The sequence below is a fragment of the Nyctibius grandis genome, chromosome 30, assembly GCF_013368605.1.
Source record: "Nyctibius grandis isolate bNycGra1 chromosome 30, bNycGra1.pri, whole genome shotgun sequence".
In the NCBI taxonomy this organism is placed as follows: domain Eukaryota; kingdom Metazoa; phylum Chordata; class Aves; order Nyctibiiformes; family Nyctibiidae; genus Nyctibius; species Nyctibius grandis.
In genome coordinates, this window is record NC_090687.1 from 1,965,326 (window position 1) to 1,990,739 (window position 25,414).

General features: G+C 54.9%; 1 protein-coding gene across 1 annotated transcript in view; it reads right to left on the reverse strand.

Annotated features, from left to right (window-relative positions):
* The window catches only part of WDR90 (WD repeat domain 90), a gene marked incomplete at its 5' end in the record, with an annotated part of 33,494 nt that overhangs the window by 4,823 nt on the left and 3,257 nt on the right, over positions 1-25,414 (reverse strand). Inside the window, 30 exons of the mRNA XM_068420048.1 lie at positions 126-248; positions 988-1,159; positions 1,721-1,832; positions 2,185-2,353; positions 2,627-2,817; positions 3,963-4,122; positions 4,678-4,799; positions 5,256-5,358; positions 7,038-7,138; positions 7,927-8,109; positions 8,532-8,651; positions 9,115-9,152; positions 9,250-9,383; positions 9,781-9,909; positions 10,607-10,768; positions 11,226-11,356; positions 13,339-13,469; positions 14,024-14,163; positions 15,024-15,259; positions 15,797-15,913; positions 17,499-17,614; positions 18,622-18,783; positions 18,951-19,069; positions 20,505-20,562; positions 20,857-21,002; positions 21,141-21,251; positions 21,862-21,930; positions 23,297-23,518; positions 24,259-24,359; positions 24,453-24,520. Coding sequence (XP_068276149.1) covers positions 126-248; positions 988-1,159; positions 1,721-1,832; positions 2,185-2,353; positions 2,627-2,817; positions 3,963-4,122; positions 4,678-4,799; positions 5,256-5,358; positions 7,038-7,138; positions 7,927-8,109; positions 8,532-8,651; positions 9,115-9,152; positions 9,250-9,383; positions 9,781-9,909; positions 10,607-10,768; positions 11,226-11,356; positions 13,339-13,469; positions 14,024-14,163; positions 15,024-15,259; positions 15,797-15,913; positions 17,499-17,614; positions 18,622-18,783; positions 18,951-19,069; positions 20,505-20,562; positions 20,857-21,002; positions 21,141-21,251; positions 21,862-21,930; positions 23,297-23,518; positions 24,259-24,359; positions 24,453-24,520 — 3,946 coding nt within the window. The remainder of the gene's footprint in view (positions 1-125; positions 249-987; positions 1,160-1,720; positions 1,833-2,184; positions 2,354-2,626; positions 2,818-3,962; positions 4,123-4,677; positions 4,800-5,255; positions 5,359-7,037; positions 7,139-7,926; positions 8,110-8,531; positions 8,652-9,114; positions 9,153-9,249; positions 9,384-9,780; positions 9,910-10,606; positions 10,769-11,225; positions 11,357-13,338; positions 13,470-14,023; positions 14,164-15,023; positions 15,260-15,796; positions 15,914-17,498; positions 17,615-18,621; positions 18,784-18,950; positions 19,070-20,504; positions 20,563-20,856; positions 21,003-21,140; positions 21,252-21,861; positions 21,931-23,296; positions 23,519-24,258; positions 24,360-24,452; positions 24,521-25,414) is intronic.

Here is a 25,414-nt window from a genome sequence, read left to right on the forward strand (position 1 = left end):
CACTAAAAGCTCCACCTGCAAGTATTTCTGCAGCTTTAGTCTGCCCTGCGAGGACACAGCAGTCCTGGCAATCCTGACTGTGCCCTCTGCCAAGAGGAGGAGATTGACGTACCACAACCGATTACCTGGTTGAGCACCTGGAACTGCACCACCAGCTCCACGCTGCCCAGCGACCAAACCCTCACGCTGCCGTCCTCCCCGCACGTTGCGCAGTGCGTCTCGTCAGGACTGAAGCACACTTCGGTCACCTGCAGTGAGAATGGAGGTGAGGACCAGGGGCCTCACAAATGCCACAGCCTAGACGACATCGGTCCTCTGCTCTCTCATCCCCCAGGAACCCTCTCATGGGAGACACCAGACAAGAAGCCCCAGCTGTAGAAGAAGGTGGGGTGCTTTGGTTTTGTCCTTAAATCTTGGGCTGACAACTAGGCTTGTCATGGAAACCAGTCAACCTAACCCCAAAGCTAGGACCAGGCACCACGCAACACAGGTGGAAGTAAAACACCTTCTCTTCTACCATTTGAAATATTTTTTCTGTAGCATAAAGTTACTCCAAAGCAACAGCAAAATTCAGAACAGTCATTCTTCACTGTTTTTTACATTTTAGGCAAAGAAAACGTTATCCAATACGGATGTCCAGCTCGCAAACAGAAGGCAGGCAGAAGTCGCAGCGCTCAGGAATGAAGCCTTAGTGACAGCAAACTACTTTCTTCTGCTCCAGCAGACAGGCCCACAGCTGCTCCCAGGCTGTTAAACACCTACAGCTACAGCGGGTGAGCTCAGACTTCTCGATGTTGGACTCCTCAGCGTACACATTTCTCTCTAGACTCCTCCATGTCATCCCATCAGCACTAACGAGCCCTGCAGCTCCCTGACCTCCCCCATGGCCAGACCAGGGAATGCTCCTGCAGCCTGCACACACTTCCCAGGGCACGGACAGCACACGTTGCTCTGTGGGACAAACCGTCCCATCCCAGCTCCCCTCACCTTGTTCTTGTGGCCGCTGATGAGCCGGATGCTTGTGCTCTCCGTCCAGTTGATGTACCACAGCGTTCCTGCCGTGGTGCCCACAATTCCCATCTCTAGAGAGTCATCAAAGGCCGTGCTGACTATCGTCCCGTCGAGGGTGATCTCGTGTTCTAGCAGGACCGAGCTAGAGCTGGAGGAAAGGAGGATGCGAGAAGGACCGGCTCAACTGTTGGAACAGCCACGCTGCCTTCTTTACATGCAATTTTATAGCAAGTCTAGTCATAAATTTGCAGCTAAATGGTTCAGTGAGGGGCTCCTGTGCATTGAAGTGACTACCATTGCACTTGCATTTGCACTTGAAACCATCTTTTATAGGAAAGAAAGAAAACAGGGTATGTAATAATGCAAGAGAAGAAACAAAGGCAAGGTATTTTGACAAATTCTCTTAAAGGAGCCCCTGCAAATCACTTCAGGCATGAAAAACTCCACCCATTTCCAGTATTAAGAGGGTTCAGCTACCTGTGGCAAAAATTCAGTAAAAAATCCGTACAGAAAGAATCAGTAGTCACAGGATGGAGAGGGAAAGCTAAGGAAGAAGAGCAACAGGAGCAGTGTGGTTGCAGGCAGAGCCAATGTCTGTGAAAAGCCACATCTCAGGTCCTGGGAGCTGCCAGATGAGGGGAAGAGCATCTCAAGAGCACGGTGAGATGGGTATGAGCACAGAAGGGACGCTGGGGCCACGACCTCCTACCTGGCATCGGGACCTTTCAGCCTCAGCTCCTGCACGGCGGCCACTGCCCACAGGCGGATGCGTTTCGTGTTGCTGCCGCTCACCAGCCTGTTGTGCCGACACACCAGCACACCTGGGAGGCCACGGGGGAATGAAGGGCACCCGTGAACATCCACTGCTCTCAGCCATCACCCAAGGTGTGCTCCCGACAGCCAGGCCACTGGTTTAATCGGGCAGGGCAGTGGAGGTCTTCTACAGCTCAATACCCAGCGTTTTTACAGACTAGAGGTGAACCCCCAGGAAACCCAGGGCCCCGAGGACACCCTGGTCACCGATCCATTGCCACCCCACGCATCTTGCCTCTGACACAGCAAACTGGTTGTCTGAGCACAGCAGAAACTGGAGGTCTGCAAGCTCATTGCCCTTCTTTCCTAACAAGTTCCCTGTTACAGCACTGACATACACCCCGAGGCATTTGCACCCACCGATCTCGCCCTCATCGGCCTCCCACATCATGAAGCAGCAATTAGTCTTGGTGTCCCACACGCAGATCTGGCCTGAGTTGGTCCCACTATACAGAAGAGTGTCGGCACCGTAGCAGAGAGAGGTCAGCTCCACCGGCCCTAACACATCTGGGGCAGGAGCCCCATGAACCTGCCGGAGCACATAAAACACAAACATTAAAGAGAACGTGGTGCTTACCTACATTGGGGAAAAAAACCCTCCTCCTACCCTCAATTCATGCAGTTAATGCCTCAAATACAACTGAAAGCCACTCCGGGCCAGCCAACATCACCCCACTCAGAGAAATCATCAGCTCTCACAGAGCTGTGGGGGCAGAGCCTCCACTGCACTCAGCAGGGGCTTGGAAAAGAAGTCAGAGATGTTGAACAGCAATTGTAAAAGAAGGTAAAAACTGAGGTTTACCTTGAGGTTGACATCAGCTCCCTGCTCCTCCAACAGCCAAAACATCACAGCTCCCTTCCCCACACAGGCCAATTCTCTGTGAGAAAAAGGACTAAAAGCCACGTCATGGACTGGCTCCGAGATACGAGTCGACGACACGAGTTTGTAAGTGTAGGTACTCCACAGAGCAATGGTCTGATCCCTGTAGTCCCCTATGCAGAACAGGAAAGAGAGTGGGAGGAGATTCTGCAGCCTCGGGATGTTTCTGCATCCTTAGGAGCTACTGCACACCTCAACGTCTGCCCCACACAAGCCCTCCAGTGATACTGTACACTCAGGGCTAACAAGTCTTGAAATAAGAAAGGGATGTCACCTTTGCTGAGGTCAAAGCTGAGATGGGAGCTGACCTTAATGGAAGCCACCGTAGCTGGGTGGCAGCAGAAGGCACTGGCCTTGGTGATGGCAAACATCCCCAGCTCCCAGACAGCTCCGGAGGACAGTGCTCCCCTGCTGCCCTTCCCAGGCTCCACCAGCTCAGCGGAGACTTTCAGCTTTCCTCTTCTCTGCAGCCCAGATGGGAGCTGGAGGAGGAGGAGGGCTCCTCTCCCACGCTGCTCCTTGGGGAGCACAAAGCTCTCTTTCTCTCCAGCAAAGCTTGCTTTTTGACAAGGGCAGACTCACCAGCCCAGCAAGAGCGTATTGCCTGTTCCACAGGTCCTCTCTCATGCAAAACAAGAACTTACTAATTGCATATTTGTCCTTTATATGTCCCCTGCCTAAACAAAGCAGACAGCTTGAGCGTCCGTCTTGTGCTGGCATCGCTGCCTGGCAGGAGGCTCACAGTTTGAAGCCTGGCTACTTCTATCCAATTCCACCTAAGCAGCAATTAGAAGTCCAGAAGAAGGTTTTTCCCTTTGGATACTATATATAGTAACTGCAAACTATTTACACAGGCTTAACAAGCACTAGCAAGCCAGAAGAAAGCTGTAACTTCAAGAAAAACAAGCTGGCTGGGGCAGTGAGAAAGAACAGAAGGGGAGCTGGAGGGAGCCCAGTGTTCATGCCTGAGATGCACAGGGCACTTGCTTCCCCTCGAAACGCTGCTGCCAGCGCCCTGGAAGCACGTTCACCTGCAAAGGGCACCTCTGCAGGCGGTCACTCCCAGGAGGACCTGAGATCACGTGCAGTTTTACATGCTGCCTTATCTGTTTTCCCAAGGCTACCAAGCAATCGCTTCATACCCACAAGCCTGGTACTTATCTCACAGGTATCGCACACTCACAGCATCTTCCTCCCCTGGGCTGTCTGCTCTAGGGCGTACTCCTGCACCCACACCTGGTGGTACAGGTGTACTCACCGAGGGTAACAAGGAACCTGTCATCCCGAGCGAATGCCATGGCTTGTACTTGTGTCTCGTGATGGGAGAGACTTGCTGTGCAAAACCCATCCTGGACGTTCCAGATGCAGATCTGACAACGAGAGTCTCCGTTCCTCTTCCCTGAGGCAGAGGCAAGAACCTAATAGAACAAGATGTTGCCACTGAGACCTTGCTAAGTAATTAGAGAACTCTTCATTAGTTAGTTAGTCTTAGCAACTATTAGTTTCAAATTAAAGTGATGTGGTTGGCAAAGGGAAAATTCTGTGAGACCGAGCATCAGCTGGCGGCAGGAGGGAATGGTAGGATCAGGCAGAGGAAGGGAGCAGCCTTTACTGTCACACTGAGCCAGCACAGTCACAGAATCACAGAATCAACCAGGCTGGAAGAGCCCTCTGGGATCATCGAGTCCAACCATTGCCCTGACACCACCATGGCAACTAGACCAGGGCACTAAGTGCCATGTCCAGTCTTTTTTTAAACACAACCAGAGATGGTGACTCCACCACCTCCCTGGGCAGTCCATTCCAAAATGGACAGCTAGGCTCCAAAACCATGTCCTGTCTTGCCATAACCCCACACCTCCATGCAGCAGGCAGAAGGAAGAACAGACAAATGGGATTTTAGTCTGTGACATTTCTTTAGCCCAAAGCGACACAGATGAAACCCAGCCCGGGGCAGCAGAAGCCTCTCCTACCTGGGCGTCGTGGCTGATGGCAAGTGTAGAGATCTCCTCTGCATGGCCAAGCCAATGATTCTGTGATCCCGAGTGCAGGTCTTCAACCACGATGACGCAGCCACAGGTGTAGGCGAAGAAGCCTGGCAGAGAAGGAGGAGAGGGGATGTTCTCATGTTGAGGCTTCACATACAACACCCACCACAACCTACACCACAATTCATGAAAATCCAGTAATAGGTAAGAGCTGTCTCTTCTACACAGCTTGTGGCATCCCTCCCCACCGGTTGAGAGAGGAGTAAAATCTCACTTCCCCTAACCTGAGCAAAGCAAAGCTGTTGGGCATGGCTCCACCCTGGAGAAAGGAGGCAAGGTGGCCTTTGTGAGAGCTTTCCCTCCTGCTCTATCCACTCAACAACTGAAACCCAAGTCTGCCCCTATCAACTAACATTTGCCAATAGCAAAGAAAAAAAGGTTTCTAGATTTTACCAATGCAGAGAACCCCCGTGCTAAAGCAAAGATCCCAACCCAACAGCTAGAAGATCACAACCTGGCTCAGCACACACACCTCCCGCCCCCCCAGAGCCTCCCCGGTGTACCTGTGTCCGCGTCCCACACCATATTCCCTCTGCCGTTCCCGTTGTAGCCGATCACTGCTTTCAGCTTCAACACCTCACTGCCAGCTGGAGGAGATAAAAAACTCTGCAAGAAAAATAGACACTGGCTTAAAATAAGCTGTAGAAGGATGGCCCAGGCAGGTACATTCAACACCCACGTAAGAAAAAAGCGTGTGTGCGAGCACATGCCCGTCCTCACACACACACCACACGGATTCATGCCAATACTCACACAATTGGAGTTCAACCCATCAACAGATGAATATCCAAGTACACACTTATACACACAAAAGGGAAACTGCACCAGCAAAACCAGAATCATAGAATCACAGAATCAGTCAGGTTGGAAGAGTCCTCTGGGATCATCGAGTCCAACCATTGCCCTGACACCACCATGGCAACTAGACCAGGGCACTAAGTGCCATGTCCAGGCTTTTCTTAAACCCCTCCAGAGATGGTGACTCCACCACCTCCCTGGGCAGCCCCTTCCAATGGCTAATGACCCTTGCTGAGAAGGGTTATTAAACCAGGCACAGATGCTTTCACATGAGGCACAAAACAGGCTGGCAGCAACTGCCCAGCCGATGAGCAGCTGCTAATCCTGCTGGGAAAGAGTTCAATGGGTTTTGCTGACTCGGGGATGTAGATGTTTCAATAGGAAGACAGTGGAGGGGGGAAAAATACTACCAGGTGGAGGGACAGAGGAGAGAATTGAGGGTGGAAGCTGCACGTAGCTTTTCTCCCAACACGGCGAACAGCAGAGCTTAGGAAAAGGTTGAGTTTAAGTTTCTGTGTTATTATTGCTCTGTTTGTTAACAGAGCGAGAGCTGTGCCTGGCCTATCTCCACCGCACTCCATGGATTGCCTTCCCCAGCCCGCTCTGCCAACGCATCTGCTCGCAAATATGGGCGCGCGGTGAATCACGCCATTGCTCACTCGTCTTTCACTCTCAACAGCACACGCCATTTCCATTTCTTTGGAATAACAATGTATGCAGATTCGCTGAACAGAAAAAAAGAGTTGAGCACAACTCACTTTTTACTAGTCTGGAAAGAGCTGCATGTAGAGGAGAAAGGGGAGCTCGTGTTAGGGGTTTCTAATTGAACAGAATCACAGAATCAATCAGGTTGGAAGAGCCCTCTGGGATCATCAAGTCCAACCATTGCCCTGACACCACCATGGCACTACGTGCCATGTCCAGTCTTTTCTTAAACCCCTCCAGAGATGGTGACTCCACCACCTCCCTGGGCAGCCCCTTCCAATGGCTAATGACCCTTGCTGAGAAGAAATGCTTCCTAATGTCCAACCTGAACCTCCCCTGGCCAAGCTTGAGCCTGTGTCCTCTTGTCCTAGCGCTGGTTGCCTGGGAGAAGAGGCCGACTCCCACTTCGCTACAACCTCCCTTCAGGTAGTTGTAGACTGCACTAAGGTCACCTCTGAGCCTCCTCTTCTCCAGGCTAAACACCCCCAGCTCCCTCAGCCGTTCCTCGGAGGTCAGACCCTCCAGACCCTTCACCAGCTTGGTTGCCCTCCTCTGGACTCGCTCCAACACCTCAACATCTTTCTTGAAGTGCGGGGCCCAGAACTGGACACAGGATTCAAGGTGCGGCCTCACCAGTGCCAACATCAGGCCCAGGGGTATATTTCACAAATTACTTTCAAACAGAGAACAAAATAGAAACAATTTGGAAAAATCCACCTACCCCAGCCCCAAAATGCCTGTTCACCCCCTGCCCAGGGAACACGCCCTGGCACAACTCTCACCTCAGGGAGCACCGATGCCTTAAAGCGAGGAGTGAAATGCCGGTAGGAATCTGGGCGGACGGAGCATCGGGACTTGGGACTTCCAGTCTCTTTTCTGGGTTCTGCGGCACAAAGAAGCAAACAGTACCTATGGGATGCTGCTCCTGGGAACGGGCTGGGAGCTGTGGCAAAAAAATCAGCCTGCAGCATCACACCCGCTCCTACACTGTCCGTAGGAAAAGCACCAGTTCCCAAGAGCAGAGGAGCAACATCCATCTCTCCCCACCACCCCGCTCAGCCACACCACAGCACAAACAGCCTAAGGGCATCCCCACCACGTGCCCTGGGCATCTCTGAAAGCATAAGCCACACGGCTAGAGAGAGGTCTTTAACGAGAGCGGCGGAGGCATGGGTTCATGGTGAAGCTTTCCAACAAGTCCTGCCTGGGGCTGAGCGCTGGCAGCTGCCTGCTCCTGGCAGCTCGCCACAAACCGCCGCAGCTTTGAGCCTACGCATCTATTAATAGAGACATTGGGAGCTTTAATTTCAGCCGGGTTTAACAGAACGTGCCGCTTAGAGATGATATCGGCTCCAAGCTGAAGAGGGTCTTCTGGTGTGCCCAGAAGTAGCAGCAGGGAAAGAGCTGGAAAAACAAGCAGTGTTGGGGACCAGCATGAGCTTCCCTCCCTCCTGACCTCCCTTGGTAAATCACACCCAAGGGAAGAGCCCCGAGGAACACGTCGCTGCCCTTCGTCTCACAACTCGGAGCACACGTCCAGCTCTATCTGTACCACATTAATAATGATCTCTCGTCATTCTTCAGGGGCAGACCGAGCTGCCGCGCAGGCCTGCGCACACGGGGCCTCAAAGGAGCCAAGCTCTGTATGAGATGGGCATACCCCTGATTTACCGTTTGCTGATTCTTCAGGAGACCTCGAGCTCTCCTGCCTCACTTCGGGCCTCACAACAATAACCTCCTCGTTCCTCACTGCCTCCACCACGAGGACTGAGGCATCTTTGTCTCCATTCGCCACCATCCTGCTGCTGCCTGGCAGACCTGCTTCCTCCTCTTTGTCCGACTCGGAGGAAATACCTGGAGAGAAAAATTAGTGGGAGGACAGAAGCGTCCATGTCCTTCGGGATGGCTTCACGTGTGACCGACCCTTTGGTTTCTGGCAGTGTCACTCTCCTGCTCTGTGTAACAGCCCATCTGCTAGGGTGGAGGGCAAAGCAGACATTTCCTCCTGGGTATGTCCAGCGAGGTATTTACCGTAGCCCTCAGAGAGGCTGTGCCAGCAGCTCAGTCTACGGAGGAGAGCAGAGGATAAAGCGGTGCTGAACCCCAACACCTCTGGCTGGCTTTGGCCAAGTTAGGGGAAGGAAAGTGCAGACTGGTCTGTCAGTCCACGGGAAGGGGATCATGGGCAGGAAGGGATCCAAGGATGCTGCTGAACTAGGCGAGGAGTTTTTCCTAAAACAAGATTAATTTTCCCCTTTCCTGCAAGTTCCTCTTACTTTGACATCCCGCTTGGTGGACAGAGATGACATCCAAACACGGCGGCGAGGACAACAATGGAAGAGGAACTGTTTGCCGAGGTGTCTCAGAGGCATCCTTCAGCTTCTCAGAGCTCCCTTCTGTGAGAAGAAAAGGGTTTGTGTGACTTCCTTCATCCCTTAGATCCTCTCATCCTCCTAGGTTGAGTGATGGTCATACCTCCAAGCTCATTTCTCCAGCTTTCTCCTACGCAGGAGAAGCCACTTCTCCTCTGTCCTTCAAGAAAGGGAGGGACAGACAGAGAGGGACAGCGAGGGCAGGGGGTAAAAAGGACAGAAGAGAGAGAGGCAGGGAAGGACAGAAGGCAAAAGCTGAAACACCTACCAGAAAACCCAGAGCAGCTCTGCTCAGAGCACCCCCTCCTTGGCAGACTCCACCAAGAGGTGCTAGTTAATTGGAGACTGACTAATTAGCTGGTTAGCCCCTCGCTATCTGACTCTCTGAGGGAGGGAACCAACAACCCCCAACCCCTACCCCTCTGCCATGAAGAGCAGAGGTGGAAGAGCTGCCAACCCACCTCCTCACAGGAGGAGGCAAACTCACCTGCTCCCAGCAGCACAGCAGACTCGGAGGAATGAGCCCTGGAAAGGCAAGGAGACCGGCGTCACACCGAGAGGGGACAGGCCAGGGGAGGGAAGGGGAAGCAGGGGATGGCACTGCCCAGCATGGGGCACTTACCCAGCTGGGGGTGACCTCTCGGCAGGCAGAGCCAGGAAATCCCAGAGGAAGATGGCATCTCCTACGCTGATGACGTGCCGTTGGTCTGGGGTGAAGGCCACCTGGCGCACTGGCTCGGAGTGGCCGATGTAGACCTGGGGAGAGAGCATGCCTTGAACTTCGCCTGGCCTGTCAGGATGGTGGTTACTGCGCTCCCTGCCCTGCAGAGCCAGTGGCTACCCTCCTCAGCAGAAGGTCCCCTCAGAGGCCAGCACCACACCAAACAGTTCTCACACCCAAGGTTGATCAACCTGGAGTTGACCTTCAACACACTGATCTGGAGAAACAAGGAGAAGCTGAAACCCTCCAAGTCCTATCCTAGCTCTCTCAGGGCCACCTCTGAAACCCTGGGTGAGCCATTTTCTTCTCTGGGTGGCTCTGTCCCTAGCACAGAGGTAACACACAGAGGACATTTGCCACTCTCTTCTCCAGGGATTCAGAAATGCTTGATCAGGGCAACACCAACCCCCTCCCTCCCTTTGTGGGCGGTACCTGGAAGTTGATATCGAAGCGCATCCGATAGTCCCACACTTTGATAACTTTGTCGCCAGCAGTGAGCAGGTACCGGCCGTCCTTGCTCAGTGACAAGGAAGAACAGGACAGCTTGTGCACGGGAGGCACCTGAGGACAAGAAACGGCATGGGCAGCATTAACTGAGTTAGTTCACATCCTTACTTCTGCTTCAGCAAGAGGACAGGAGTAGGACAGCATGGAAAACAAGGACAAGCTCAGGCTCACCCTGAGCACAACCACATCACGATAGCCACGTGCTGGCCACCCCTGTGTTTCTTTGAAGCCTGTGAACCCCAGGATAAGCTCTTCTCTTATTTACCCTCCTATGACCTACGAGGAACGGCTGAGGGAGCTGGGGGTGTTTAGCCTGGAGAAGAGGAGGCTCAGAGGTGACCTTAGTGCAGTCTACAACTACCTGAAGGAAGGTTGTAGTGGAGTGGGAGTTGGCCTCTTCTCCCAGGCAGCCAGCGATAGGACAAGAGGACACAGCCTCAAGCTTGGCCAGGGGAGGTTCAAGTTGGACATTAGGAAGCATTTCTTCTCAGCAAGGGTTATTAGACATTGGAAGGGGCTGCCCAGGGAGGTGGTGGAGTCACCATCTCTGGAGGGGTTTAAGAAAAGACTGGACATGGCACTTAGTGCCCTGGTCTAATTGACATGGTGGTGTCAGGGCAATGGTTGGACTCGATGATCCCAGAGGGCTCTTCCAACCTGATTGATTCTGGGATTCTGTGATACAGTGACATGAAGTGCCCAAGCCCCACACAACACAAGACCTCGGTGCATGAATTTCACAGTGCCCTACCTCTCGCACCAGTCGTCCCGTTTTCGCGTCAAGCACAAGGATTTTATTGGAAGAAGTGGACACCAGGAGCTCGCCTCGAGGCACTGGAGCGAAGCAGACTCTCACTGCAGAGTCCAAGGCCGCGCTGTGCAAATCGAGGATGCTGATATCCACCCTCAGCAGCTGTGGAACAAGGAGTTACTGAACAAATGTCCTGGAGCAAATACTGCAGAAGCCTCAGGGTTGCTCTCGTGGCTCTAACACGCTGCTACGGAGCCCCCCAGACCCTTCCCACACAACGAGGGGCTGCGGGGTCCAGGCAATGTCCCTGCTACCCAGGAGAGCAGCTCACAAAGAGGAGTCGGAGCTGACAGTCTACACCAGACTTCTTCAAATTATCTCGCTAGAGGGGAATGAAGCCAGAGAAGAAGGAACCTCAACTTTGTTGTTTCTATCTCACAGAATGAAAACCAAACCTCATTGTAAGCACCCTGAGCTGTGCAGGGAAGGGCCCTCTCCAACACTGCTGGTGCCCAAGGTCCTTGATCTATCTCACCTGATGCAGCCTACGGGAATTTCCCCTGTGGCATGTGCTCCCCTCCCCACCCTCCCCCAGGAACGAGGGGAGCCCGCTGGGTACCTCATCTAGAGAGCAGGCCTCCATCACGGTCACAACGTACTTGGAGGGACCCACGAAAGCCAAGAGATGGCTGTCCCCACTGACCACCAAGGCGTCCGGACCGCTCCCAGCATCCCGGGCCACCACATTGCCTGAGGGCCACAGCAAGAGAGAGTGAAGAGAGGAGCAAGGCCCACGCTGCAGCCAGCTCACTCTGGGATGGTGCTGGTGACCAGGAGCTGCAGCTTCTCCTGCCTCCGAATCAGTCTTGGGTTAACGTTCTGGCCCAAGAAAGAAGCAACCTCTGTTGTAGAAGATGCTACAAATTTTATCTGCGACACCCAAAGCATGCAGTGAACCACCTCAAAGACAAGGTCTAGATACACGGCTTGTCGCCTGACTGAACGTGAGGTGTTGTCAAGGAGAGCAGAACAAAGTCAAGAGAATAAAATTGATTTTAGTGTTTATTTTTGAACGTTCAAGCAGCTGTGGATGTGAGATCTCAGCCGCAGCCTGGGTGTCTGAACCCCGCGCAGAATGGAGTCAGCGCTGAAGCCCACCATGCTGATGTCAGTCTGGTGGGCAGATAGACCCAAAGGTCTAAAAATCACAGAAATCAGAGCAATTCTCTGCATTTATTCCCCTACCAAAGTTCCACTGCTCTGTCCCTGGGACATGGCCAGGCAATGAACATGGGTTCAGAGCAGCGTCAAAATGAGAAGGTCCAGCTGCAACACCGACACCAAACTTGGCTGATTTTGGACAAATTCCCTCGTCTCTCCAAGCTCCTATTTCTTCTCCACCTACTTCAACTGCACATTTCTTGGGGCAGGATCCTCCTCTTCATACACCATCGCAGACCGCAGCTCCCTCATTTCCCTGCCCAAGCTCGTGCTGCCACAGCTCATTTCAAAAGCGTGCATTAAACTTGACATTAGTGTTTCAAAACTGCCTTGCCCCCGCCCTGCTTCCCCTGCCTGCAGCTCCCCACCTTCTCCGCTCCCGGGCACGGCTCTTTGAGCAGCTCTGCCGCAGGCAGGACCAGGGAAACGATCCAGTTTAAACAAATTAAAATGCACATCCGCAGTACGGAGAGTCAGGGCTTGGGGATGAATAAGTAGGAAGACTCTACGCTTGTGTTGCTTCTAGGCCATGCACTGCTGAACCCAGAGCTGAGCAGCCCTGAGGAGAAGGACTTGGGGGTGATGGGTGACGAGAAGCTCACCATGAGCCGGCAATGTGCGCTGGCAGCCCAGAAAGCCACCCGTGTCCTGGGCTGCATCCCCAGCAGCGTGGCCAGCAGGGCGAGGGAGGGGATTCTGCCCCTCTGCTCCGCTCTCCTGAGACCCCCCCTGCAGTGCTGCGTCCAGCTCTGGGGGCACCAACACAAGAAGGACACGGAGCTGTTGGAGCGAGTCCAGAGGAGGCCACGAAGATGCTCAGAGGGCTGGAGCCCCTCTGCTCTGGAGACAGGCTGAGAGAGCTGGGGCTGTTCAGCCTGGAGAAGAGAAGGCTGCGGGGAGACCTTCTAGCACCTTCCAGTGCCTGAAGCGGCTACAGGAAAGCTGGAGAGGGGCTTTTTACAGGGGCATGGAGTGATGGGACGAGGGGGAATGGTTTTAAACTGAAAGAGGGGAGATTTAGATGAGATATTGGGAAGAAATTCTTTGCTGTGAGGGTGGTGAGACCCTGGCCCAGGTTGCCCAGAGAAGCTGTGGCTGCCCCCTCCCTGGCAGTGTTCAAGGCCAGGTTGGATGGGGCTTGGAGGAACCTGGTCTGGTGGAAGGTGTCCCTGCCCGTGGCAGGGGGTTGGAATCATGATCTTTAAGGTCCCTTCCAACCCAAACCAGTCTGTGGTTCTATGAAAGGGCAGGTCTCTGTGACTCCAGCCCGTTCACAAAATCATAACACCAAGCAAGCTGAGAGGTAGGGAAGGGCTGGCAGTCACTGGGGTTTGCTCATATGGTATAAACACAAATGACAGAGCTCAGAAGGTTCATCAGAAAATCTCTCTCTGAGTAGGCTGAGTCTGCTTTGGCTTTGGTGGTAGGATGGACCCCTTCCTACCCAAACCACTCTATGTCTGTGCTACCAAAAAAAAGAAGAAAGGCAACCCAGAACCCCAAAGTCTTACCCAGGACTCTCAGGACGTGGCTTTTCTGGGCCATACAGTTGTAAAGAGCCAGAGTTCCCTGCACACAGGAGCTGAACATGAAATTGCCGTCTGGAGAGAAGGTCAGGCCAGTGATGGCAGTGCGGTGCTGCCTGAAAAAAGGCAGAACACGTGCAAAAGGGGAGGAGAACAAACAAACAAAACCCCAGGAAACAGGAGCAACGTGAAGAACCCAGGGGAGCAAAATCCTCCGGGGCAGGCAGAGGACCCCACCGTGCTCACGCCTGCAGCAGCCCAGGGCAATCAACACCCCAACGTTTTGGGAAGCCGAGCAGCGAGCGCAGCACTCCAGCCGTCCCTGGGTGGGACGTGCTCCCTCTCCCTTTGGAGCACCCTCCGCTTCCCACGCCGAGGCTCACGAGGGCTCCCTCGTGATCTCTAGGACAAGCCTTTTCCTACTGTTGGCCAACCGTCCACCGGGAAGTCATACAGAAAGCCCTCATGCCCTTCACAGGCTGGACCTTACCCCCAGAGCCTCAGCACAGCGGGCTGTCTCTGCCTGAACACCACTCAGCTGGGACGTGAGGATGGTTGAGCTCAAGGACAGCGCTTTTCCCACCTCCACCATCATCGCTGTGGCTCTTGCCAGGACACCCACAGGTAGACCCGGACCTGCCCCAGCGCAGCTCCCACCGCCAGCGCTTACTTGTGCTCCGCCAGCAGATCGGAGGCGGCCAAGCTGAAGGTCCGCACCGTCCCGCCGCCAAAGCCACAGGCCAGGATCTGCTGGGTGGGGTGGAAGGCCACAGCGCACGGCATTTCCTCGGCAGCCGTGAAGTCGTACAGCTGTGGGGAAGAGACGCCGCAGGCACGAAGCTGGATAAAGCTGTGCCTGGCAGCTGCACCAAACACCAACACAGCCTCAGACGGCCACCGTGAGTGCGTCCCACAACAGAAATCTCATCTGGCCTGGATGGATCTAAAGCCCAGTGAAGTCCTGGGTCTTTAGGGACTTAGCTAAAGCCCTCAGGTATTATAGCTTGGTTTAAAAAGCAATATTCCAACGATGGAGGAAAATAAAATATTTTTGTTTAACAATCCTTCCGAAGCTACAGCCAAATTATGCATTAAGCCAAAACTCTCAGAACTCCATCCTCCAGAAGGATTTCTTACCCATGGTACCCCCCACGCTTCAGGGAGGACACTGAAGGGCTCTTGAACTGGAGCATCTCTGCTACGAGGAGAGGCTGAGGGAGCTGGGGCTGTTCAGCTGGAGAAGAGCAGACTGAGGGGGGATCTTATCAATGCTCACAGATACCTCAGGGGGGTGTCAAGGGGATGGGGCCAGACTCTTCTCAGTGGTGCCCAGTGACAGGACAAGGGGCAACGGGCACAAACTGAGACATGGGAAGTTCCATCTGAATATGAGGAGGAACTTCTTCACTGTGAGGGTGCCAGAGCCCTGGCACAGGCTGCCCAGGGAGGGGGGGGTCTCCTTCTCTGGAGATATTCAAACCTGCCTGGACACGACCCTGTGCAACGTGCTCTGGGTGACCCTGCTTGGGCAGGGGGTTGGGCTGGATGATCTCCAGAGGTGCCTTCCCACCCTTAACCATTCTGTGATTCTGTGGAGCTTTGATAACTAAACAGAGACTAGGCAGACTACTGATAAATGTGAGGTGCCGACTGACTCTCGTCTCACCTACCTGCTGCATGGAGACGAGGTCCCACACTCGGATGGTATTGTCCTGAGACACCGTTGCCATCTGCTTCCAAATCCCATCCACTGAGAACGCCAAAACAGAGTCCTCATGAGAGCGCATGAGGGTGTTATAGTCCCGGGACTGGATATCCAGGTAGCCCAGATTCCCAGAAGTGGTCGTGCACAAGACTTTGCTGCTGTCCGGGCTGATGCAGACAGAACTCACTGGAGCCTCGTGCTCTGGGGAAAGACACAGGAGTCAGCAAACCCCCCTGGAAAAGGAGCAGCAGCAGCTGGAGCACAGCTACCAAACCAGCTTCACCTTAGGAAAGTCATGCACACAGGACTGAGCATCCCCCACGACCTCAGAACTGGATGCTTGCAGGTTTGAGTTGAGTGACAAATTAGTCTCCGCCCTTTCTAGAAGTCCCCAGGCTCTGCTGTTAGGGTGGTTGTTTCAAAAAGAGTGAAGAACTGTTCAATGTCTCCCCTAATTTTTCATGGACAGCAAAGCCATGGGTACAAGGGCACAGAAATCAAGACTGAGTGCCTGCTCTCACCCAGGAGATCCTGCCTTTCTCCTATGAGATGAACATGAACACAAATAATTGTTGAAATAAAAGAGTCCCAAGGCAGCCACCTCTAGAGACAGCAGGCATAAAAGATGCCCTTGTTCAGGAGAATTGCTTTAGGAGACACGGCAGTGGAGCTCTGGCTTCAGGGCAGCAGGCTGATGGAGATGTGGAGCTCAGAAGCACCGGCCCCACCTCTACTCACCTGCCTCTAAGATAACGGCCGAGAAGTCCAGTGGCCACAGCCGCAGGTAGCCATCTTCTGAACCCGTGGCACAGAAGGCTGAGGAGATGCTAATGCTGTGTATAGCGATGCCAGGGCCTGCAAACCCAAAAACCAACACTACCTTGTACACTTGAAGCAAGAAAACTCCCACTGAGGGTAGCCCCATCCCAGAGGCGAGTCCAACGCTCCACCCGCACCAGTGGCTGAAGGCTCAGAAGCAGCAGCCGGGAATCCCACAGTGACTGACACTACGGGCTGATGGGCCTCAGGACTCATGTTCAGTCCCCGTCCCTTTCCAGCCGTCCTCTTTACCACCGTGCAACTCTCACCAGGCACAGAAGATTCTTACCACTTGTTAAACCCTGCCATATTTTTGCCTTGAACAGGATCTTGTGGCAAGGGATGTCACAGAATCACAGAACCGTTTTGGTTGGAAAGGACCTTTGAGGTCATCGAGTCCAACCGTTACCCCAGCACTGCCAAGCCCACCACTAACCCATGTCCCTCAGCACCACATCTACACGGCTTTGAAATCCCCCCAGGGATGGGGACTCCACCACTGCCCTGGGCAGCCTGTGCCAGCGCTTGACAACCCTTTTGGTGAAGAAATTGTCCCTGATCTCCAATCTAAACCTCCCCTGGGGCAACTTGAGGCCGTTTCCTCTCATCCTGTCACTTGTTACCTGGGAGAAGAGACCAACCCCACCTCGCTACACCCTCCTTTCAGGCAGTTGTAGAGAGCGAGAAGGTCTCTCCTCAGCCTCCTTTTCTCCAGGCTAAACACTCCCAGGTCCCTCAGCCACTCCCCATCACACTTGTGCTCCAGACCCTTCACCAGCTCCGTTGCCCTTCTCTGGACTTGCTCCAGCCCAAATGTCCTAGATTAACTGCCTGAGACACAAACCCCTTCCATTTCCACGTCTCAAATCCTCTCTGCAGCACAGCGAGACGAGAGAAAGAACAGAGACCTACAGAAACCGGGATGTTTTGATTCAGGTATAAAGTCCCTTGGTCAAAGCAGTGGCACGAGCCAGCACTACCAGGAGGACACCCAAGGACATCGTTTCATCTCCTCTTGAGAGTGAGAACCAGAGTTTTATACCTCTCAAAGGGGCATGCTCTGGATTAATTAGCTCAATTTGCCAAAGCAAACTAAGTTTTAAGATACCAGCGCAGTCACACTTGAAAGTGAATTCTTCCCGCTGTTAAAATTAGTAGAAGAGCTGAGAGCTGTCCTGCTTCGTGTACAGCAAAGAGTTCCCAAACACTCTGCACAAGCTGAATAACGACAAAACCCCCAAATTCATCTTTTTCCTTGGTCTGCTTAGCTCTTTTTCCAGCTCTACATTAAAATTCCCACCAGCAAATTAAGACCTTGTTTCATGTTTCTAAAAGTAGCGTTGAGCTGAAAGGGCAATCAGCTTTTAAAAAGCCAAAATTCTGTCTTAAAAAGATACTTTGCTCTACAGAGGGAGATTATTTGCAGTACTTAAGAGGCAAATAGTTAGCAACGATCTAATCAACCCCCAAAAAATCCTTAGCAGTCGGTAAATAGCTGGTTTATTGTACCAGAGATGGATTTGCATTCATTTCTGCCCCCGACGCTGGCTGAGGTGCTCCCTGGTGGGTCCCCTCTCCCCCCTGCCCGGTCCCCTCTCCCCCTGCCCGCAGACACTCCTACCTGCGCCGCTGCCTGCCTTCTCCTGGGGCTGTGCGGGCAGGAGCCGCCGCACGCTCCTCATGCAGACCTTCTTGTAGTCCACCTCCAGGACATGGCCGCTCTTGCTGCAGACAAAGCTGGAAAGGAGAGAGACCCGCTGCTCTGGCACGCCAGGGTTCAGAGGAAGCGTGCCGGAGTGGTTTAGTACAAACCCAGCCTGGTTTATTCATTAAACTGTTTGCCTGACATGAAGAAGTTCTGGTTCACAGTCACCTAAGAGCTCAACGAGGTGTCCAAGGGCACCTTTCCACGCATTACCCTACAAATCTACAATCAAGTGAGAGCTTCCCGTTTTATTTCCTGTCCCTTTGAAACGTTAACTACTAAAAAAGCCAAAAGCTCAGCACAGACTTCAGAAAGAAACCTCTCTGTGCCCCAGGACACAGCCCGAGGAGGGCAGGGCCAGGTGAGCCGACAGCTTTTATGGAACAGCATGTGGTAGCCACAAAGGTCTGGCTTTGATGATTAAAATAAAACAACAAAAAAACGGTGTGTGTCTGTCTGTACGCAAGAGGATATGCACCACGCTCCTCCCGCTGCCAACAGAACGCTAACCACAAGCCTCAGGTTGGGGAGAGGGTCGTTAAATAGGGCAAAACATCAGCATGGCCAGGGAAAAGGGCCATTTCTTGGGTTATTCTGCAAGCGGCTGAACCTCTTCTGGGAAGAGGAGCGTGCTGAGGAGGGGAGAGGCTCTCCCATCTCCTGTATTTTGCAGGGAAAACCCAAGCCAAATGCCGTGCTCCCGCAGAGGAGGGGGAGGGAGGATGCTGAAGGCAGCCCAGAGCCATAGAGGGGTGATGGTGGAGCCCAGGAGCCCAGAGCTGTAGAGGGGTGATGGTGGTGCCCAGGAGCCCAGAGCTGTAGAGGGGTGACGGTGGACCCCAGGAGCCCAGAGCCGTAGAGGGGTGATGGTGGTGCCCAGGAGCCCAGAGCTGTAGAGGGGTGACGGTGGACCCCAGGAGCCCAGCGCCGTAGAGGGGTGATGGTGGTGCCCAGGAGCCCAGAGCCATAGGGGGGTGATGGTGGAGCCCAGGAGCCCAGAGCCATAGAGGGGTGATGGTGGTGCCCAGCAGCCCCTTACAGCGTGCGGTCCTCCGGCTCCCGCTCGGCCGCGTGTCCCTCCTCGAAGGCCAGGTCGGTGAACTCCAGGGCATGGTACTCGCCCAGGGCGACGGGACACGAGCGCAGCGCTCCGCTCCGCACTCGCCACAGCCTGACATTGTCCCGGCCGCACGACACCATCCTGTCCCAGGAGAGGCACAAGTGAGGAGCAGGGCAGGGCTCTCCAAGCCCCTGGTGAAAGGTCGGTGTCCCAAGGGCCACCAGCTGACAGCAAGCCCAGGAATGGCAACTGGATGGCTGCAGCAGTGCCAGAACCGATGCTTTGGATTTATTTTCTTTGCACGCTACCTGGTATCATCAAAAAAAGCAATCTTCAAGGCCTGGATGTCCACGTCCGTGTGTGCTTTGGCCAGCACGGCCACCTCTCCGCCACGGGTCACCTGAGCAGCGTTCCACACCACCACCACCTGAAGCAAGAAGATACGATGGCAGAGCTGCTCAAACGTGGAAACTTTGGCAGCACAAGAGCTTTTCATCGCAGCAGCTGCACGTACAGCAGCCTGCTCCAGAGCTGGGCACAAAAGTATCGACAACAGAGTTGAAGGAGAGGAAAAAAAACCTCTTGTGCAGAGGGTTTAGGACAGTCCAACAGCTTTGCAAAGCTTCATGGCAATATGCTAGTCTGGCATCCATAATTATAGGTTCTAAATCCCCGGGGCTGCCTGGCAACAGGGCTCAGACTCGGAAAAAAACCCCACAGAGGAGTGGGAACGCTGTCTGCTGAGGTGTAAGGGCTGTACTGGGGCTGAGGTAGCGCGTCTCCGGCTGCGCTGGCTCTCGCTCTGCACCGATGCTCGCGGTGCCCATCACGAGGGGCAGGAGAGTCCAGCCCCTTCCCCACAGGCAAGGGGAAGATGGGTGAAGAAACGCAAGTGATTTGACGCTCTGCATTTCAGAACAGTGTTAAAACCAGACCCAGCGTCACCTCAAAGGCATCACCCCGGGAGAGGTGCTCCTGGCCAGCCCCACAGCACCCCCCGCCTCCTCCCATCCTGCTCTCGCCCTATTGATCCCCCTTCCCCGCCAGCTCCCACCCGCGTCACGGACCGCTGCCGCGTGCCAGCATAAAAACCAGAGCGCGGCTTGTTTTTCCCTGCAGGCAGTTAGTGATGGCACAGCGAACTGCTGGCGGTTGTCAATAAGGGATCAGGGGATGAAAACAGTTCCACTGATAAAGCAAAACCCCCGGTCTCATGGAACAGGTTTATTTTTGACTGCTACACGTGGGCTCTGCGTCATGCCCTGGCTCCATCAGTGGGTGGCAGCTTCAGTGCCCAGCATCCCTGCCAGCAGCGATGCCTGCGATGTTCAGAACTGACAGATTAAACCTCGCATCTTGCCCTAAATGCTATAAAAAAAGGGTTTTTTTGGGCTTTAGTCAGTGCTGAACCTCTTATTTCGACTTCCATTCCTCCACTACGTGCTTGCGAGCCTTCCAGCTCGAAATACCACACAGACACGTGTCACCAGGACGGCTGCGGAGGCGGGTGGCACCGCTGTGTGCGAGCCTGCGGCGATCCCCGCAGGGCGCGGGCAGAACCACACCGCCCCGGCAGGGCCCATGCCAGGGTCACAGCCCCAAAGCTCGACCCGAGCAGGTCCCAGGCTGCTGCCGAAAGGATTTGTTTGCCCACAGCCAAGGAACGCTCGCAAGCAGCGGGTAGAAAGGAAATATTTTTTAAGCAGCTAATGAGAAAGGGATCTGCCTCTGACTACAGGGAAGAACGTGTCTAAAAGTTATTTTGTCTGCAAAATAACTGTGTAACCTGGAGGACAGCCCCCACCTCGTGTTGCCTGTTTGCAGGGCAGGGAAAACTCCAGAAAACAAGTTTTCCTTCTCACCGTTTTGCCGTGCCCGTCCTTCCCGACGCCACACAGAACGGCTCCGCTGTAGGAGAAGCTGCAAGAAGAGGCCACGTGGTGAAATGCAGCTCCTTGGCCCCCGAGCGCATCCCAGTGGGGAATAAAAGGAGACAAGTTCAGGGTACGGGGAAGACAGCAAAGCTCAGGAGGGAGCTGGCAGCGTATCGCCCGTCCTGGGCCAGCTGCCAGCGGGTCTCGGCGCTAAACACAGGCAGCTGAAGGAGAGCTATAACCCACCCCTGGTTTATCACGCACTAACAGCACAGAAAAGCTGCCATGCCACGACGCTTGGCCCACCCGAACGCACCCCTGCGCCCAGGCTGGAACCCACCTCAGGGCCAAGAGGGAGCGGACGTGGGTTTTAAACACAGAGAGGCAGGTGCCCGTCGGGAAGTCCCAGAGACGCACCACGCCGCGGGGACCGGCCTGCGCGGAAGCCAGCAGGGTGCTGCTCCCGTTGAAGGCCAGCGCCGACACCTGCGGGAAGCACCAGGGTAGAGGGAAGCACCAGGGTAGAGGGAAGCACCAGGGTAGAGGCTCTCGAGGAGGGCTGGGACCCAGGGGGTACATCTGGGGTACGAGGACAGCTGTATGGCTGCATAAAGTGATGCTCACCTTGTCCGTGTGTCCGATGAAGAACCTCTGCTCTCCGGTCTGGACCTGCAGGGTCACTATCACGGCGTGGCAGGGGTACACCACCGCAGCGTTGTTCCGAGTCCACAGCGCCTGCAGCACCGAGACACGAGCGAAAGGGCTGCGGATCCTCCAGAGGTGCCCCAGGTCCCAGGCTGGACCTGCAGAGATTTCCTCAACGGGAGATCTGCTGCACGTGGGCAGGGGAGAGGACGCTCTTCCATACAAGTACTCTTAATTTGCGAAGGAAAACTAAGAGCCCAGCCAACATCCTGCTTAATCCGGTGGATTTACTGTACCAGTCGTGAACAGCAGATAGAGGGAAAATCATGTTGTTGGCAGAGCCTTGAACTGGCTGAACCCAAACAACCCTTTCTTGCCCCTAACGCAGACGGCGAGCTGGGATCCTGCAGGGCACAGTGCCCCACGGAAACAACCCAAAACACAGCCCTTCCTTCCCAGGCTCCTACAAAGCAGCTCTAACTTTAACATGTTAAAATGCAGAAGCCATGTGATCTAAAAAGCCCCCATAATTTCTAATTCACCATCGTAACAGTGAAAGACCCACGCACAAACATAAGGTCATGCCCACCTGCTTTGGGGACACTTTCCCCCTCAAGAAGCACAGCAAGGCTGGCCCTCAGATTGACAAAAATCAATCTGTGATTACCCAGAAACTCCCCAAACCGTCCGAGCTACTGACCCATTTGGTGCTGCAGCCTCCGAAGCCAATAATCATTCGCAGCTTCAGGATGGGATCTGGTAAAAGCCTCTGAAAAAAAAAACAACAGACAGAATCATCACACTCAGGGCCGGACTAAGGTCCTCCGCCCACGGGCCCCTCCGTCCCCGTTGCTCCTCGCTCTCTGAAGCACCAGGGCAGCTCTGGGCTCTCTCGAGAGCCAGGGGATGGCTCTCAAGTATTGCACTTAGCAGAAGTCGTATCTGGCAGGGAGGAGCTGGGATTTCCCAGCGTTAAGCAGCTCTCCCAGCCAAGCTGGGGGGTTACAGCCAGCCCTTCCCAGCGCCCCAGCGATGCCCGGGGAGCCGGTGGCTGCTGCGGGAAGGGCCGTCCTCTTACCTGGACCACACGCCTGGTCCAGGGCCCTTCCTGTCCGTGCTCTGGGCAAACCAGTAAACAGACATTATCGGCTTAAGGTCAGTGCATTCGCAGGGTCCATGCAAGGTCCTGCCCGTGGGTCGGGGCAATCCCAAGCACAAATCCAGGCTGGGCGGAGAATGGGTTGAGAGCAGCCCTGAGGAGAAGGACTTGGGGGTGATGGGTGACGAGAAGCTCACTATGAGCCGGCAACGTGCACTGGCAGCCCAGAAAGCCACCCGTGTCCTGGGCTGCATCCCCAGCAGCGTGGCCAGCAGGGCGAGGGAGGGGATTCTGCCCCTCTGCTCCGCTCTCGGGAGACCCCCCCTGCAGTGCTGCGTCCAGCTCTGGGGCACCAACAGAAGAAGGACACGGAGCTGTTGGAGCGAGTCCAGAGGAGGCCACGCAGATGCTCAGAGGGCTGGAGCCCCTCTGCTCTGGAGACAGGCTGAGAGAGCTGGGGCTGTTCAGCCTGGAGAAGAGAAGGCTCCAGGGAGACCTTCTAGCACCTTCCAGTACCTGAAGGGGCTACAGGAAAGCTGGAGAGGGGCTTTTTACAGGGGCATGGAGTGACAGGACGAGGGGGAACGGTTTTAAACTGAAAGAGGGGAGATTGAGATAAGATATGGGGAAGAAATTCTTTGCTGTGAGGGTGGTGAGACCCTGGCCCAGGTTGCCCAGAGCAGCTGTGGCTGCCCCCTCCCTGGCAGTGTTCAAGGCCAGGTTGGATGGGGCTTGGAGCAACCTGGTCTGGTGGAAGGTGTCCCTGCCCGTGGCAGGGGGTTGGAATGGGATGAGCTTTAAGGTCCCTTCCAACCCAAACCAGTTTGTGATTCTGTTATTCAAGGCACGTGTGATACCAGTGGAAAGGAGAACTGCTGGCAAGAACAACTAACGCCAGCAAAAGGACTCTATAGGATTAACTGAAACCCCAGCCTGAAGCTTGTGTTCCCTCTGCTGCTTCTGCTGGGCTCACGAGCACCAGCCGTGGTCCCAAAGCCGCCCTCGGGCTGCTGGGACTCCTCAGCGCTTCACCCACCTCCTCTGAGCCGCTGCGGCCGGGTCGCTCGCTCCTCTGGTGAGCGTACACGTGGATGCCACCATCACTGACTGCCGGTGACTGCCCCGCGTCCCCCGCGCCGTGCGGTCTCTGGTTCTTCTCTAGCTCCTGGTCTGCAGCCGGCACGGCTCTCGGAGGCTCTGGGGCTGTCAGGTGAACCTCAGGGATGCTTTTTGTAACTACAGGACAGCGGCACGGCACCTGAGAAAGAGCAAAACCCCAGAGATCAGCTCCCCACCCACCGCAAAGGCAGGGACGGGCAGACACCCGCGTCCCTCCCGAGTGACTCTTCACAGCGATACGAGGATGGAGCCACACGGAGGGAGAGCATCCCCGTGTGTACGTATCTTGGCTGAGTACATTAACCAGCCACTCTCCCTATGGTCCCAGCGTTGTCCATGCACAGTTGACCTCCTCCAGACAACAAACCAGAGCCCCAGGAAAGATCCAGCCCTCAACGACCTCGGGAAGAGCTGCCCTCCCTCCAGTGAGCACAGGAGGCTAAAAGCGCCCGGCCAGCCAGCTCAGCACACCCCAGCTCAACGTGGTGGTGCTCGTCTTCTCCCTCTCCCCAGCGTGAGAAGGATGGCTTCCCCCCCGTCCCTCTTCAAAAGCCCATCACCACACTGTCTGGTCAACCAGTCACACAGTTATTTGCTGCCTCAGCCGAGACAGTGGACGGACGCCTGGAGATTACGAGGTACTTGGCATTTATCCTGTCTCTGCTCTGTGCTACGCCAGAGTGAACCACACGGTCATTAACTGCGAGGCTGCGCCCAACAGACCATGCCCAGCTCAGGGCTCTGACCCGCCCGATCAGCTGCCACCGACAGCCACCAGCTTCTACATCCTAAATAAAGGAACTCAAAGACAAGACGTGGGGAAAAACTCCACGGGAGGCAGAAAGGAAGAAGTTCCAGCCCCCTCCACTGTGCACTTACAGCTTTGGGACTGGTTATGTGATGGACGAGGGACAGTCGGTCACGGACTGCTTTGGTGAGCGTCACAGGCTGGCGGACGGGGTCCTCTGGCACTTGGCCACCTGGGTGACACGAGGAGCAGGTCGGGCTCTCTCAGAAACCCAAGGCACCCCCCGGGCTGGCACAGCTTGGGCTGTTGTCCCCAACCTTCCCACCTGCTGCAGGACCCGAGCAGCTCTTCTGGATGGAGTCGCACGGCAGCTGGGACCCCTCGGACGGGAACCTGAGCAAAACCAGAGGGAGGTGCCGTGTCACCAGGGTGCTGCGGCAGCACCCAGGAATCTGATGCCATAACTCACCGCCTGCCACAAAAGCCTCTTCGCTGCCTCCCAGGAGGTTCCCCCTTTTGCCCCCTCCTCCCCCAAATACAGGGATACCAAAACATCTCCCAGGTCTGACCTACACAATTACTTTCCAGGGGTTAACTTGGCACCGCGCGCTTCACGCAAGGCCACTAAACCAACGACGGTGACGAGCTGCAACTTATGATCAATGGGAGTTCTGTGGTTAAGGGTGGGAAGGGACCTCTGGAGATCATCCAGCCCAACCCCTGCCCAAGCAGGGTCACCCAGAGCACGTTGCACAGGGTCGTGTCCAGGCAGGTTTGAATATCTCCAGAGAAGGAGACTCCCCCCTCCCTGGGCAGCCTGTGCCAGGGCTCTGGCACCCTCACAGTGAAGAAGTTCCTCCTCATATTCACATGGAACTTCCTGTGTCTCAGTTTGTGCCCGTTGCCCCTTGTCCTGTCACTGGGCACCACTGAGAAGAGTCTGGCCCCATCCCCTTGACACCCTCCCCTGAGGTATCTGTGAGCATTGATAAGATCCCCCCTCAGTCTGCTCTTCTCCAGCTGAACAGCCCCAGCTCCCTCAGCCTCTCCTCGCAGCAGAGATGCTCCAGCTGTCTGACCATCTCCGTACCCCTCTGCTGGACTCTCTCCAGTAGTTCCTTGTCTGTCTTGAACTGGGGGGCCCAGAACTGGACACGGTTACTCCAGGTATGGCCTCAGCAGGGCCATGTAGAGGGGCAGGAGAACCTCCCTTGACCTGTTGGCCACACTCTTCCTCACCCACCCCAGGACACCATTGGCCTTCCTGGCCCCAAGGGCACATTGCTG